The sequence below is a fragment of the Vulpes lagopus genome, chromosome 15 (genome assembly GCF_018345385.1).
Source record: "Vulpes lagopus strain Blue_001 chromosome 15, ASM1834538v1, whole genome shotgun sequence".
NCBI lineage: Eukaryota > Metazoa > Chordata > Mammalia > Carnivora > Canidae > Vulpes > Vulpes lagopus.
Genome location: NC_054838.1, coordinates 20131037 through 20149121, shown reverse-complemented (window position 1 = coordinate 20149121; position 18085 = coordinate 20131037). Strand labels below are relative to the sequence as shown.

Below are 18085 nucleotides of genomic sequence, written 5' to 3'. Positions count from 1 at the left end.
ATGACCAATGATTCAGATGTGAAGCAATCCTCCAGTAAGAGAAGGTATGCAAGAGTCCCTGAAAAGGGCTTCAACTTAAGCCAACCTCCACTGTTTGTAACCCGAATGAGTAGAGTAAAAACAACAGCTAATCTTGAAGAGTTCTTTACAGTTTGCAGAACACTTTCCCAAAATGGATCAACTAATTTCATTCAGTCTTCATAGCAGCCTTCTTAGTTAGGAAGCATTACTATTATCCCTTTTTCACAAAGAAATAGGCACTCATATTGAATTATTTTACAAGTTAATCAGCTGGTAAGTAGTAATCTTGAACCATCCTCAAAGTTGCCTCCAAACTTTCATTCACACATTTTTTTTCATCTATTTATTCATTCATTCAAAAGCACACAGCACGAGTCTACATATAGGAGCCCAGGTGTAGACCACTTACAACAACTCTCTGAGGATGTGTCTCTCAGTTCTTTTTTTTTTTAATTTATTTATTTATGATAGTCACAGAGAGAGAGAGAGAGAGAGAGAGAGGCAGAGACACAGGCAGAGGGAGAAGCAGGCTCCATGCACCGGGAGCCGGATGTGGGATTCGATCACGGGTCTCCAGGATCGCGCCCTGGGCCAAAGGCAGGCGCCAAACCACTGCACCACCCAGGGATCCCTGTCTCTCAGTTCTTTTGAAAATATGTAAACATCTAACATCCAACCTGTACTCTCAGCAAAAATTCTGAAGCAAGAGAAAGATAAGAACAGTTCATTATTCTCTCCACTCTATGTACCATGAATATAAAAAAGGATGTGCACTGTTTTATCTTTATAAACTATTCTTTATCACATGTTTTATATTTATCCACTTGCTTTGCTTTATGTGATTTTAATACCATCACATTATTTTATTTTTAATTGCCTATTTGTCTTGTCTAGTACATTTATTTTCTTTCTTTTTTTTTAGTACACTTATTTTCATACCCAGTTGATAATTTAATTTGAATCTGTCTTTCAGAACAGTATTAGCTAAGTCTTCATTACTGCAAAACAAAGCCACAATAATATACTTCTTCATACCCAGTAGGATGGTTATAAATAAAAGTACAAATAGTAAGTGTTGGTGAAGTTATGGAGAAAATCAAATACTCACATGCTGCTGGTGGAGATGTAAACTGGTACAGTGGTTTCAGCAGTCTGGCAGCTCTTTGATTAACCAAGAGTCACCACATGACCCAGCCATTCCACTCTTAGGTACCACTCAAGAGAATTAAAAACATGTATGTCCACACAAAAATGTTTCCATGAACATTTATAGCAACATTATTCATAATGTTGAAAAATGAAAACAACCCAAATGTGTATCGACTGATGAATGCATTAAAAAAAATGTGGTGTACCCATACAATGGAAAATTATCCAGCTAGAAAAAGTAAAGAAGTGCTGACCCATGGTATAACATGGATGAACCTTGAAAATGTTAGGCTAAAGGAAAAAATGCCAGACAGAAAAGGACACATATTATATGATTCCATTTATATGAAATATCTAAAATAGGCAAATCTGTAAGGAGAGAAAGCAAATAACTAATTACCATAGGTTAGAGGAAAAGGGAAATGAGAAATGACTGTGTACAAAAGGGTTTCTTTGGTGGGGGGTGAAAATTTCTGTAATTAGAAGTGATGGTTGTGAATATTCACAATATTGTGAATGCACTAGAAGCCACTGAATTAAATACTTAAAAATGATTAAAATGCTGAATTTTTTGTTATTTGAATTTTACCTCACTTAGACAACTTCTCTTATTATGATGGCTCTCCAGTGCCCTCTACTGCCAAAGTTTAGCATCTTTTCCAGAGGACAATGGTATATAACATAAAGGACCCAAATCCATTTTCATAGAGCAAGCCAAAAAACATGTTTTGTAACTGAGGCACAATAAGTAGATTAACAGCCTATTTCACACCTTTGACTACTCACTCAGCTTCCATGGGCACCATTTCACACACCTTTGAACTCCCACACAATAAAACAACTCAATACTTGTATTTTAAGATAGCTTTAAAAAGTATACATACATAGATAAATGATAGATAGATGATAGATAGATAGATAGATAGATAGATAGATAGATAGATAGATATAGATGATAGATAGTTGATAATGAACATAAAAGATACAGCTATTCTTCATACAAAGAAGTTCTCATCTTTTCCCCAAAATAACAAGATGCACAATCCTGAGAGTCATTGTATACATTGCTGGAAAAATGACCCTATTCCTCAAATTCAGTCAGAGTCCAATCAAATATTCTGTTGCCTAAAGACTAAACTATAAAGCTAACTTCCAATAACTAGTAATATAAAATAAAAATGGAAACAAAAAAGAAGGCTTCATATATAAAAATAGAAGTTTGCATATAAAAAGCAAGTACAAAATATTCAAAGCTACTACAGCTCTAATTTCTGTAATTGTTGACAAGGTGATAATTGATGTCTATAATATTTATCCCAACTCTGCCAAAACTTGGCAGAGTATCCAAAACCTTCATTCCTAAAGGGTCTGAATTCTCAAACATCTTGCCCTTTATTGGTTGGTATATTTTTCTATTAACCCTCACTAGTGGGCATGGAAGCACCTAAGAGGCACCTCAGGGGATATCCTGGGTTCCCAGCATAGTCTAGCTGTCCCTGTTGCATAGAAACAACCTAATTTCACCTTACTTATTGGGTTTAATCATTCCAAATAATAAATAAACTTCTTATTCTCCTCTGGTTCCATGGAGTAAGGAAATAAAATGGGTCTCAATTATTTTTTTATTTTTTTTAGTTTTTATTTAAAGTTCAATTATGTAATATTAGTTTTTAGCTTCAGGTATACAATACAATAATCCAATACTTTCATACAACACCTGTGCTCATCAAAAAAAGTACACTCCTTAATCCCTATCATCTATTTAACCCATCCTCCCAGTCTCCTCCTGACTGGTAACCATAGGTTGTTCTCTATAGTTAAGAGTCTGTTTCTTGGTTTATCCTCTTTTTTTACCCCTATGATCATTTGTTTTGTTTCTTAAATTCCACATATGAGTGAAATCATATGATATCCACGCTTCTCTAACTTATTTCACATAGTACACTACTGTCTAGCTCCATCCTCATCCTTGCAAATGGAAAGATTAAATTCTCTTTTATTGGCTGAGTAATATTCTATTGTTGTTGGGTTTTTTTTTTTTTTTCGTGTCTTCTTTGCCCATTCATCAGTCAATGGACATTTGGGCTCTCTATAATTTAGCTATTGTTGATAATGCTGCTATAAATATTGACGTCCGTGTATCCCTTCAAATCAGTATTTTTGTATCGTTTGGGTAAATACTTAATAATTCAATTGCTAGATCAGAGAGTAGTTCTATTTTTAACCTTTTGAGGAACTCCTGCTGTTTTCCACCAGTTTTAATTCCCACCAAAAGTGCAAGAGGGTTCCTCTTTCTCCATATCTTCACCAACACCTATTGTTTCCTATGTTGTTAATTTTAGCCATTCTGACAGGTGCACAATGATATCTCATTATAGTTTTGATTTGTATTTCCCTGATGATGAGTGATGCTGAGCATCTTTTCATTTTTCTATTGGAAGATGGGTCCCTTGATATAAGGATATAAAAACAGAGGATCCAAACTAAAATACTTTCTGTTCCAACCCTTGATGGTATTTGAATCATTTGCTTCCACGACCAAATATGCACTTTGAAATCCGAAATAGACACCTATCACTGTCAGGAACCATTAATATCCTCCACTTGCTAGCTACATGTCAATCTGGTAGTGGCCCTTTGTGGTCTTGAGTCTCTGGTTGTCCCTGTCGACAAACAGAATAATTCTGAGCTTCAGAAGGAGTTAGTGGATTAGGCTGATTTATTTACTTATTGTCCATAATTGCATCACTAAAATAATCTCATGACTACTAATCTCAGATAACCTAAGAAGACTCCTCCAAAAAGTGGATTAAAACATCTATTTGTGGGATGCTGGGGTGGCTCAGCAGTTGAGTGTCTGCCTTCGGCTCAGGGCCTGATCCCAGGATCTGCAATCGTCCTACATTGGTCTCCCTGCAAGGAGCCTGCTTCTCCCTCTGCCTATGTCTCTGCCTCTCTCTTTCTGTGCCTCTCATGAATAAATAAATAAATCTTAAAAAAGATAATTTTTTTTAAAAAAATCTATTTGTTGATACTAGGCTGCTTCTGAGTTCACAAAAGGGTTTTGCAAATGAGCAGCAATATACCCATCTTTACATTCTCTCTTTCCAAGTTCAGAGTGTTCCATAATCTTGCACACCATACTGAGATCCATCTTTCTTTCTTTTTTTTTTTTGCACACCATACTAAGATCCATCTTATTATTCTGTCATCAAAGGTCCAATTCAGACCACATTGCCAATTCATTGCTTGTGATTGAAAATATGCATAATTCCATCCTATTCTATTGTCATTATCACTTAGTCCCTCTTATGCTGTAAAGAAACTCACTTAGCATATTTATTTACCTTTCATTTTGGCAAGTTCATTTATGAAAACTATTAGACAATAGTCATTCCCAGAGCAACTAACATTCTATTAGGGAAGGTAATTTTAGATATTTGTAAATTTTCTGAGATACCTTGAAATTTCAGGGTAGAGAATAAGTCTATGAAATGCTTATCAATGTTTTTCCTTTGGAAATCTATACCATTTCTCTCCATAGCATTTTCCACAGTGTCCTGAACAACACATTGTTATTCCCAAGTCCTCCTTGGTTGTGACTCCACATTTTTTATCAATATACAAATTTATTTTTACCAAAATTAAGAATATAAATAATTCCTGTTCTACCAGAACTGCTTACTTCCCTGACCATGTTTTTTCCTACAGCCCAGAAGCAAATTTCCCCAATGTTCTGACTGACTTTCTTTGGTTATAGCTTGACAATAATAATTTATGACTGGGTATATCTTAATTTTAGCAAGTTACACCTCACTTTGTAACATATTACAAAACCCAAGCAACGTAATATTCTATTAAAGTTGTTAAAATACTACATATCTTTGATCATAGCAAAAAAAAATGAATTTCATACATGGATAAAATTTTGATTCCATTCCAAAACTGGGCAGTAACATGTAAAAGAATGAATCTGGACAACTTTCTTACTCTATACACAAAAATAAATTCAAAATGGATTAAAGACCTAGATGTGAAATCTGAAGCCATAAAAATCCTAGAAGAGAACACACAGATAGTAACTTGTTTGACATTGGCTGTAGGGACTCCCCTGAAACAAGGGAAACAAAAGCAAAAATAAACTCAGGACTACATCAAACAAAAGCTTCTGCACAGCAAAGGAAACAATCAACAAAACTTAAAGGCAACCTGCAGAATGGAAGAAGATATTTGCAAATGGCATATTCAATAAAGGGTTAGTACCCAAAATATAAAGAACTTATAAAGCTCAATACCCAAAAAACAACACAATTAAAAAGAGGGCAGATGACATAAACAGACTTTTTTCCAAAGAAGACATAAGGTGGCCAACAGACACATGAAAAGATGCTCAATATCACTTATTATCAGGGAAATATAAATCAAGACTACAATGAGGTATTACCTCTCACTTGGCAGAAGGCTGAAAATGATAACACAAGAAATAACAAATGTTGGTGAGAATGTGGAGAAAAATTAACAGTAGCGCACTTTTGGTGGGAATGCAAACTGATGCAGCCACTCTGGAAAATTGTATGGAGGTTCCTCAAAAAGTTAAAAATAGAACTACCACACAATCTGGTAATTGCACTACAGGTATTTAGTATATAAAGAATACAAGAACACTAATTCACGGGGATACATGAAGCCCTATATTTATACTAGCATTGTTTACAATAGCCAAGATATGAAAACAACCCAAAAGTGTCCATCAATTGATGAATGGATAAAGAAGATGTGGTATATATATATACAATGGAATATTATTCAGGCATGAAAGAGAATGAAATCTTGCCATTTGCAACGTGGATGGACGACATGGATGGAACTAGAGCATACTACTATGCTAAGCAAAGTAAGTAAGTCAGAGAAAGACAAATTTGATTTCCCTCAGGTGTGGAATTTAAGAAACAAAAGAAGCAAAGGGGAAAAAATAAGTCAGAGAAATGAAGAAACAGACTTTTAGATATAGAGAATAAACTGATAATTATCAAGAGGAGGTGAAGAGGGATGGGTTAAATAGCTGATGGGGCTTAATGGTACACTTACCTTGATGAGCACAGGGCAATGTATGGAAGTGTTGAAACACTATATTGTACACCTGAAATTAAGATAACGCTGTATGTTCACTAACTGGAATTAAAATAAAAACTTAAATACATATTGATTCCATTCCATCACAATATTATGGTGTTTCAAATAATTTTTGACCCTTAGAAACTCTAACAGCAGTCTTCAAGCAACAAAGAAGTAAATGGGAGTTTCATAAGCTAATTTTAGAAAATTAAAATAAAAATTAAAGTTTTATTTATTAATAGTATATGTAGATAAAATACATGTACTATTAAACAGAAAAGGGTAAAATTTTACTACATATGAACACAAGCATCATTCTTGAAATGCCTCTAGACTGCTTCTCTATTCACTCTTTTCAATATTCATTCATCCACTTGACAAATAGTCATAAAATAATTACTATGTGCAGGAAATCGTCTAGGTCCTGGGGGTAGAGCCATAAATAAAAATTACAAAAAGTATGCTTTTGGGGAAGTTACATTTTAATGTGAAAAAGAAAAGAGAAACAAATAAGTGACTTTATGACATGTTGCAATATGTGCCATAGAGATAAATAGAGGAGTCAGGACTGCTATTTTAGATAAAATGATCAGAGATAAGGAACATTTGATCTAAATAGAAATTCTATATCAGTTTTTTATTCCAGTGTAATTAATACTAAAATTACAATGTCATGAAAGGTAAGAGAGGCAAGTGGTCCTAAAAAAGGAACTGGTTAACAACAAACACTAGAAAGGTTTCAGATAAGATAACATTCTAAAAAATATCCAATATTTTTGGTATTTGAGGTCATTAGCAAGAGCAATTTCTATGTGATGCTGAAACAAAAGTTAAACTGTAGTGAGACAAGAAATCTTGTGGTGAGGATGAGGAAGCAACATAAAGAGGTTATTCATAATGTGTGTGATGCAGGAAATATACAGGGGCAGTCTCTGGAAAGGATATAGAACAAAAATATATTTTGAGATAGAGAGACTTCAAAACTTTCCTAGGATGAGGAGCACTATTCATCAGACAAGAGTGAATTAATCCTTGAGGAACCTGGAGTGAAAATCTGTCCATCTCGCGGGCTGCCCTGGGACCAGATTTGAATGGACACAAACATTTTGTGACTAAATCCTAAGAGCACTTGGGTTGTATTCCCACTGCAATTCAAAAAAAAAAAAAAAGGACCCTGGAGGATGTTTGTTATAAAGTAGGAAGGGCCTAGACAGAACCACACCAGGATCAGGCACCTCACAGATCTAATTTATACAAAACCCCCAAACACCAGGGGTGGCAAGCAAGGACAGGAATCTGTTCTGAACAACAAAGGCTAAACCAGGCAGCTAAAGCCAGGAGAGCAAAAGCAGCTACAGAAGGCATTGCAACCTGAGAGCCTCTTCCAAGACCTTCCTGACATAGTAAATAAACCAGTCAATGACCTGCATGTACCCTGAGAGGTGAGGGGATGGATGTTTCCCACCTTCCTGTAAATAACTCTGTTCCTCATGTCTGAATTTGATTAGTATATGCCTTTTCCTTGCCTTCTATGGCTTTCCTCATTTGATTCTTCACTGCTAGTACCTCCCTTCTCTCAGGCTCTAGATTTTTGTAAAGACTAAATTCTGTGATTAGGCAACAGGAGAGAAATGCGAGTTCCAAGATTTACTGTTCCAAGATCAGTAAATCAATGATAAACCAACAGGCCTAGAATAATAAATTCCATACCCAAGATTCCTAGAACAAAAAGCAACTTTAAACAAAATACTGCTTTATTATACTTAATAAAAAGACATAGGACTACTTTTAAAAGACCTCATATTTAATATAAAATGAAGCTGAGTTCCCATTAAATCAACCAAAAAAACTGAAGATGTTTGCTATCATGCTTGTTTTACAATGATCATGAATTTCCAACCATTTTATTGAGATATGAAACAAAGATTAAGATATATTAATATTTGTAAGGAGGAAAAATAGTGTTGTTTGCAGGCAAATTTTAAAAAGGTATTTGTTGCACTTCTTTTTTTTAAGATTTTATTTTTAAGTAATCTCTACAGCCAACATGGGACTCTAACTTACAACCCTGCGATCAAGAGTTGTATACTCTATGAACTAAGTCAGCCAGATGCCCTGGAAGCAAATGTTTGTTATAGCTAGAAAATCAGAAAAAGAGCATTAATGGGAAAAATTTAAAAATTGATGATAGTTTAGTAAAATGGATGATACACAAGAGAAATAACAAAATAAATAAAATTGCACTTTAAAAAATAATAAACCCAAAATATTTGAATTACCAGCAACCATTAATTGGTTGAGGTAATACAGAAAAAACTCACAAAATGTTTGAAAGTAGCACAAGTTTAGCAAAGTGAATGAATGCAAAAAGAAATAATAAAAACCAACATAATAACACTAAAAAAAGATAAATTAACTAGATTTCCATTGGTCAGAAATATATATTGGAATACATAATTTAAAAAACATTCATTTAAAATATCTCAAAATACTAATAATCATAAGAACAGTGCAGAAGTACAAAAATTTTAATAAAAAATTTTAAAGATTTAAGTAAAGGCAAAAGAGAATCCACATTTGATGAATAAGAAGACTTGATAGTATAAGAATGTCAACCTTTTTTCTTCCAAAATCAAGGTACAAATTTGGCAGAATCCCAACCAAAATTGCTATTTTAGAACTCAATATAGGAATTCTAAGTTTATTCTGGAAAATAAACAAATGAAAAGGACTTTAAAATTAAAGAGAATAGGTAATATGGAAATATAGTCCTCTTGTGTATTACATTTATTGTAAAACTAAAATTTTTAATTCAGTTTGATATTGGCACAAAATTAACCAGAAAAAAATTTTGAAACGATTGAGTGCTCACATAGAATTTATACATATGAAAGTTTATTATGTTACAGAAGAGGCATAATAATCACTTGGTAAGATATGCATGAACCATTGTTTAATTTTGCAAAATCACTTTATTTACATGTCTCTCTTTAACAGAAAAATCAATTCGATGTAAATAAGTTGTGTCACAAAACCAAAGCTCAACCATTAAAAATTAAAAGTCATTGGGAAGTGAATTTTGGTCAAAATTTTGAATAAATAATGGTCTTCTGTAACTGTTTTTTGGTTGAATCATGGAATGTTTTGAGAATTTGATGAAAGCTAAACAGTTCCTATCCCCAGGATAATGTAAATATAGACAAAGTTTTTCCATATAAATTTAAGAAATTCACAGATTCCCATGTAGACTACCCATAAATTCTTAAAGAGTTCTATTTAAGTTCTATTAAGAAAAAAAAAAAACATTTAAAATTGTGTAAGGCAAAGATAAACTCAAAATGGATGAAAGATCTAAATGTGAGACAAGAGTCCATAAAAGTCCTAGAGGAGAACACAGGCAACACCCTTTTTGAACTGAGCCACAGTAACTTCTGGCAAGATACATCCACAAAGGCAAAAGCAACAAAAGCAAAAATGAACTATTGGGACTTCATCAAGATCAGAAGCTTTTGCACAGCAAAGGATACAGTCAACAAAACTAAAAGACAACCTACAGAATGGGAGAAGATATTTGCAAACGACATATCAGATAAAGGGCTAGTTTCCAAAATCTATAAAGAACTTATTAAACTCAACACCAAAGAAACAAACAATCCAATCATGAAATGGGCAAAAGACATGAAGAGAAATCTCACAGAGGAAGACATGGACATGGCCAACATGCACATGAGAAAATGCTCTGCATCACTTGCCATCAGGGAAATACAAATCAAAACCACAATGAGATACCACCTCACACCAGTGAGAATGGGGAAAATTAACAAGGCAGGAAACAACAAATGTTGGAGAGGATGCGGAGAAAAGGGAACCCTCTTACACTGTTGGTGGGAATGTGAACTGGTGCAGCCACTCTGGAAAACTGTGTGGAGGTTCCTCAAAGAGTTAAAAATAGACCTGCCCTACGACCCAGCAATTGCACTGTTGGGGATTTACCCCAAAGATTCAGATGCAATGAAACGTCAGGACACCTGCACCCCGATGTTTCTAGCAGCAATGGCCACAATAGCCAAACTGTGGAAGGAGCCTCGGTGTCCATCGAAAGATGAATGGATAAAGAAGATGTGGTCTATGTATACAATGGAATATTCCTCAGCCATTAGAAATGACAAATACCCACCATTTGCTTCAACGTGGATGGAACTGGAGGGTATTATGCTGAGTGAAATAAGTCAATCGGAGAAGGACAAACAGTGTATGTTCTCATTCATTTGGGGAATATAAATAATAGTGAAAGGGAATATAAAGGAAGGGAGACGAAATGTTGGGAAATATCAGGAAGGGAGACAGAACATGAAGACTCCTAACTCGGGGAAACGAACTAGGGGTGGTGGAAGGGGAGGAGGGCGGGTGTTGGAGGGGAATGGGTGACGGGCACTGAGGTGGACACTTGACGGGATGAGCACTGGGTGTTTTTCTGTATGTTGGTAAATTGAACACCAATAAAAATTAATTTAAAAAAATAAAATAAAATAAAATAAAATTGTGTAAGGTACAATATCCACATGTCCATATATATGTATTTTAAATATGTAAGCAGGATGTAAAACCAAATAAAAACTGGGGAAAATGTTATAAAAGCCATATGGTATCATCTAGTGGCCATTGAAAAAAATGTTTATGAAGTTTCCCAATGCATCAAGAAATTTATTTGTACCACGCTAAGAAAAAGCACAGGATGAAGAATTCCACTTACATAAAACTTTGTAAGATTTTCTTTCAGCAAGAAAAATGCTGAAAATTAAATATTCCAAAATATTAAAAGCCGTTACCTTGATTTGCTGGAATTTTGACTTATGGTTACTTTTCTAAATCTTTTGTTTTCTACAAGTACTACTGTTTTATTTATTTTTATTTTTCAATCTCATGAGTACTATATGTTTATTTTAAATGGCATGGTCATTCATTCTTCACAGAGGCGGTGAGGAATGGAGCCTTTATCTTACATTTAATGCCATCAAATGAAGCAAAGGTAGAAATTAAATATTGATATCTAAATATTTGACAAGAGAAGGTATTATTCACAAATAAAAGTTAAAGAAAAAAGAATTCTTCAAGTACTGAAAGTTTCCAAAACTACAATGCCTGTACACTTTTTGATACAAACTATTGAAAATAGTATGTAACCATTCAAGAGTGAGTGAACAAAATTGAGAATGTGAGAATGAGGAGAACCAAGTATTTAAAGGACCAAAAATGAGACATTGTTAAAATATTTAAACTGTATAAATGTGTGTGATAAATGCCTATTGCTTTAAATCTACACCACAGAAAAACTCTGGAAGAGGTGGGAAGTCTGATGGTAATTTCTCTCCTTATATCTTCTATTAATAAAATTAATTATTTTAAAATATAGTTTTATGTATGTCTTTAACATTACTTTCATAACTAGCAGAGGAAACAAATTATATTCCTACAGAGTACTGACCTTTTAGCTATGATTTGAAGCCAGAAATTAAAATTTCGCTGAATCTTTCTCACTTATTAGTGTTTTCAATATATAATTCTTATGTAGACAAATCCTTCAACCTCTGTATCCTTATAACTCCTGGTGGATGAAGATTAAATGACATGAATTTTGCCAGAAATCATTCGTCAACTACAGGCACTGTTTAAAAGAAAAATGTGATCAGGGTTCTTCCTGTGGCTGCTTGGTCTCCTCCAGAAGATTCCAACAATGGAGAAAACACCTCTGCCCTCTTAACTTTGAGTTCTTTATAATGTACAAATCTTCTGCTTTGTGTCTATATCCCCTCCAATCCCCTCCCTGCCCCCCCCCCACAAATCTACCCAGAATTTACAGAAAACAAAGCCAGTAAATCTTCACTTTTATTCTGCTAAAATCTTTATCTTAGAATCTATTTTGGCTCTTCTATTATTGCTCTTATCCAAACTTTTTTCAACAGTCAAAACGAGTTGAGGATACATTATGTTTAAAAGGACTTATTGAGTTATTATTGATGAATTTTCTACCTCTACACAAATTTTGAGCCTCTTCTGAGCTTACCACAGCCTATTCTTATTTCTCTTTAATTCGCAGGTAGATGCGAGAAGAAGACATCCCTGAGTATGATGATATGGATATCACCCTGGGTATAACCAATAGCTCCAGGCTTCAAGTACCTGAGTTCATCCTCCTGGGGCTCCCAGGCATTCATGAGTGGCAGCACTGGCTCTCTCTGCCCCTGGCTCTGCTCTACATCTTAGCTCTTTGTGCTAACATCCTCATCTTAATCACCATCCAACGTGAGCCTTCCCTGCACCAGCCCATGTATTGGTTCCTTGGTATCTTGGCTATAGTAGACATTGGCCTGGCTACCACTATCATACCCAAGATCCTGGCCATTCTCTGGTTTGATGCCAAGGCCATCAGCCTCCCTGAGTGCTTTGCTCAGATCTATGCCATCCACTCTTTTATGGGCATGGAGTCAGGCATCTTCCTCTGCATGGCTATCGATAGATATGTAGCCATTTCCTACCCCCTTCGGTACCCCTCCATACTCACTGAGGCTTTTGTGATCAAAGTCACATTGTCCATGGTGCTCAGGAATGGCCTGTTGACCCTCCCAGTGCCTGTATTGGCTGCCCAGAGACACTACTGCTCCAGGAACGAAATTGACCACTGTCTATGCTCTAATTTGGGGGTCACTAGTCTGGCCTGTGATGACATCACTATTAACAGATTTTACCAGTTGGCCTTGGCATGGGTTATGGTTGGGGGTGACATGGGTCTGGTCTTTGCTTCCTATGCTTTGATTATTCGCTCAGTGCTGAGGCTGAACTCTGCTAAAGCAACATCAAAGGCCCTGAGTACCTGCAGCTCCCATCTCATCCTCATTCTCTTTTTCTACACGGCTATTATTGTGGTGTCTGTCACCCAGCTGGCAGGAAGAAACGTCCCCCTTATCCCTGCTCTCTTCAATGTGCTGCACAGTATCATGCCCCCAGCCTTTAACCCCATGGTTTATGCCCTCCGGACCCAGGAGCTGAGAGTGGGCTTCCAGAGGGTGCTTGGTTTGGGTGACAATGTGTCCAGGAAGTGAGCCAGCTTTAAATGGCTGGTTTTTATAACTAGTATTAAAGAAAGAGCACAGGCTTTGGAACAGGCAACAGCCCTGAGTTAAAATTCCATGTCTCCCAATTGCTAGGAACATCAATTCAAATTACTTTACTTGTTTTATACAGCATATACTATATGCCAGGTACTGTAAACATTTCACAAATATTAACTCACATAATTGCATAACAACGCTATGAAGCAAGTACAATTGCCATTTATATATTTTGCAGATGAGGCAAGAAAGTTGAGAAACTTGCCCAAGGTCAAATGGGAAGGAAATTGCAGAGTGAGATTTAAACAGTCAGGCTCCAGAGTCCCTGTTCTTAACACTTTCTCTCTATTCAACCTTCCTACTAACATTTAAAACAGGAATTAAGATGACCAAAAATAAAGGAATGATATCTAAACTAAATGAAATTATATTATCACTTCCCAATTAATAAAAGAAAATTCCATTTAAAAGTTGGCAGCAATTTTCCTGTCTGATAGAAAATACAGAACATTTTAAATGCTCTAGAATCACTCTAGAGAACCCCACTAATTCTATATAAGACAAGAATTTGACAGGAATCATTTTGCCACTTCATTAACTCTTTGACAATGCTTGAGTTCATTTGATTAAGCACTAAGAAGACTATCCCACCCACCCTCTCAATGCTGCAATTTAGTGGCAGTATAAAGGTCAGCAAAGTTCTCTAAAGTAGAACTTTCCCCCATAAGGGAAATGAAACAAGTTTCTGGACAGAGAAAAGAAAAATAATTTGGTAAAATTATTTTTTAGTTATTTTAATGTCAGAATATAGACCAGCAAGGGTGGGTTTTGGGCTCCAAAGTGATATATGACTAAGTTTAGGAAATTCCCCTGACCTAATTACATGACATAATGGCAGACTTTCACCCAGCAGCATGTCTGAGAATTCAACTCAATTCTAACAGGATCTACTGGGAAAACAGTGTCAGATTCCACAGGTTAAGGGTTTAGTCCTACAAGACTGCCCTCCATCCCCTGCTTCAGTGCCAGCACTTCTTTCTCTGGTTCCATTAATTTGCTAGAGCAGCTCACAGAACTCAGAGAAACATTTTACTTACTGGATTATCAGTTTATTATAAAAAGATATGTCAGGAACAGCCAGCTGGATGAGATGCAGAGGGCAAGGTATGCATTAAGTGATATGGAGAACAAAGGCAAAAGAATAAAAAAATTAAACATCCTTATAACTTACAACCCATTGGCAAGTACTTGGGACAGGCAAGGTGACCTTACTCCAGGAACTTAGCTGCCTCCATATTAACACTTGGCTAGAAGTAAAAGGCAACCTTAGCTTGACATTAGCCAGACTTCCAGAATCCTGTTAAGTCTTATTTAACACACAAAAATCCCTTTGGAAACTTCCTTTATCTCTACCCACCAAGATGTATGTTAGCAATCATCCTCCAAGCATATGGCCCACTGATATACATCTGAAGGGGTTCATGACTAAATTTTATTAGACAGTAGTAAATGATCTTTTCCTAACAGTAGCTAGCTCCTCAGGGTCCTGGAAACCTTACTTCCAAATTCCTTATGCTATCCCCAAACCCGTTCCAACTCAAAAGTATATAATCAGCCACTCCAGGCACAGAGCTTCCATGCCCTCTCCAGGTCCAACATCCCCACATCTCTATCTGTTCATCAACTGGGAAGAGATCTGAATCCAGTCCTTTTTTATGGGGATTTCATTATATTGTCATGTTTGACTAAGTCATTGGCCATTTGTTGACTCAGCCTCCAGGCACTCTTCCCTCCCCAGAAGTAGGGGAGCAAGGGCTGAAAGTTCCTACCCTCTAATCACAAGGTTCCTTCTCCAGGGAAACAGCCCCCACCCTTAAATTACAGAAGAGCTTTCCCAAAATTGCCTAATTAACATAAAAAAGAGGCCTTTATCTCCCTTATCACAGGAAATTCCAAGGGTTTTAGGAGCTAAGAGCCAGGAACTAAGGTTGAAGGTCAAATATATAGGAAAATATATTACTAATCACAAAATCACAGAGCCCAAGACTGAGAAACTTAAGCCATTAAAACTCAAGGAACTGGGGCACCTAGGTGGCTCCATCAGCAAAGTGTCTGCCTTTGGCTCGGGTCATGGTCCCAGGGTCCTAGGATCTAGCCTCCAACCCCAACCCGTATCATCCCCCCAACCCCCAACTCTGCCAGCCCCAGCTAGCAATCCCCAACCACCCTCCCACCTCCCCACCCACCCCCCACATTGGGTTCTCTGCTCAGCAGGGAGTCTGCATTTCTTTCCCCATCTGCCTCTCACCCAGCTCATTCTCTCTCTCTCTTACTTTTTCTCTACTCCCCCCCAACCCCCCCACCCCCCCCACCCCCGCCATATAACCCCTTCAAAAACAGCTCCCATCCACTGCCTCTTTGCAAACAGCTCTTTTTCTGCTGTCTTGTCTACTGCTCCCTTGCAGTGTATTCAGTAAACTTTGATCTACTTTGATCAGCCTCAGGTGAATTTTTTAACCACCATGCGACAGGCTTCCTCCCAATTATCACCTGACATTTGGGGGCCCCCTTTCAATAGGGATAATCACCCCATTTAGACACCACAATCTTCATGAGAGATGGAAGTAGAAAAATGTTCACCTTTAGACTGAAAGTCTGGATAGTCCTTATAGGGATTAAATACGTGCTATTTGCTGCATTCTTAATGGGTCTCACGACTGCCTATATATTAACTGATAGTAATAACCAACTGAGTGATAAGCACCAGAGAAATCTTGTGGAAGTAGTTTTACAAGTAGAAATTCAAAGAAACATTTGTAATCTAATATACCTTACATGTTCCCTCCCTCTTGAGCAGAGCATATAACTACCAGCTTCATACATCAAAAAGTGCAGCTCTTCTGCCCAAAGGACTTGTCCCCATACTACTCAGATAAACTTATTTATTTGCACCATACAAAGTCTTAAGAATTTTTTCTTGACCTTTGCAGTTGACTTCTCCACAACAATCCCATATATCAACAGGAGCACTGACTGCTGATAAGTAGTGGTGCACTAATAGATGGGTTAAATTGCCTGTTACTCTTTCTGCATAGTGTTTGGACTAACTCCCTGAGATCCTTTGACATTTCAAGGAGATAAAAATAAGTCCCAAAAAAAAAAAAAAAATAAGTCCCAATAGAATTTCTTCTATTCTGGCCTTCCGAAAGATTGGATTTCCACTTCCACTAATGGCTGATAGGACAATTCAGACAAAGACTCATTGTGAGAACAAGTAGAAATGATGGACAAAACATCTTTAAATGGGTATAGGGAGATTGGAAAACTGACGAGTTAGAAAAAATTGTGTGAGACTTTCTTTCAGCTCCAATTTATAAAAAAAAAAAGTTTAGAAGTGTCACTCCCATTCTTACATCAAGAAAAAGCTGGAAAACCAACCACTTTTCCCAGATCCATCAGAGAACCAAGGTCACAAGGCTAACTGACTTCCTGGAGCTAGAGGAATACCTTTCCTCTAGGTAGGATATGGCTCTAATAATATCTCTTCTCCTGGGGATGAGACCTTTATCATAGAGAATACTCTGGGATTATTTTACAATGTTAATTTTTCCCTTCCCCCTGCCAGAGCCAGGGAACCACTCTTGGATCTTTATTGTGAGAATCTGCCAGCATTGCTGGATATAAAGTGTGCCCCCCCCCCAAGACTGCAACCCCCATAATCATGCTTTAGACCACACTCATACTCCAGGATATGTCAAAGTTACCTTTGAAGTACCTATCAGTCTATGTCTTCAGCACTTTGGGCTTCAACTAGCCAAATTCTTTGTATTCACCTGTCTCTTCAAATTTGGGGGTGGCAGTTGCCCTGTAATGTCACTTCTTTGATGGATCTATGAAAAGTCATTGAATTTCCTTTTTTTCAGACTTTTTCATTTTAAGGACAGATGTGATGGTTCAAAGATCTTTACATGTCAGAAGCTCTCATATTAGTTATAACTGAGGCACAAAATAAGTATCCCTGAGTCCATACTCATATAAATAAATGATCTAATAATTAAGTATATAGGGGAGAATAAGCAAGTCTCTTATGCAGAAAATTTCCAAATAATCTATGTAGCTATACCACCCTCAAGTAAGTAAAGCATAAGTCCTCACTTCCTTTTTTTTTTTAATTTTTTTTTTAAATTTATTTATGACAGTCACACACGCACAGAGAGAGAGAGAGAGAGAGAGAGAGAGAGGCAGAGACACAGGCAGAGGGAGAAGCAGGCTCCATGCACCGGGAGCCTGACGTGGGATTCGATCCTGGGTCTCCAGGATCACGCTCCAGGATCAGGCGCCAAACCACTGCACCACCCAGGGATCCCAAGTCCTCACTTCTTAAGCACATAGTGACTTCTTTCCAAAAGCCTGTATTGGCTTTAAGTAGGAAAAGGGGAAAAAAAATTTTTTTAACCACCAAAACATGTATTTTTGATGCCCACGTTATAGATTTGTATACCTTCTTCCTCAGTATGCTCTTTCAATTACTAACTGTTAACAATTTCTTATTACAAATAAGATTTTTTTTCTTTTTCACATTAACTGCTCAGATTAAGACAGTGCATACTGTGGAGAGTGCGTAAAAAGTAAACAGAGAGCAGGAGTCCTGACCATGGACTAGCCAGCCAGCACAATGGCACAAAACATCA

General features: G+C 36.6%; 1 protein-coding gene across 1 annotated transcript; it reads left to right on the top strand.

Moving 5' to 3' along the window:
• Window positions 1-12419: 12419 nt before the first annotated feature.
• Window positions 12420-13385, top strand: LOC121476673 (olfactory receptor 688-like). Its single transcript, XM_041730811.1, has one exon. The coding sequence runs from the start codon at window positions 12420-12422 to the stop codon at window positions 13383-13385; it is 966 nt and encodes a 321-aa protein (XP_041586745.1).
• Window positions 13386-18085: the final 4700 nt, after the last annotated feature.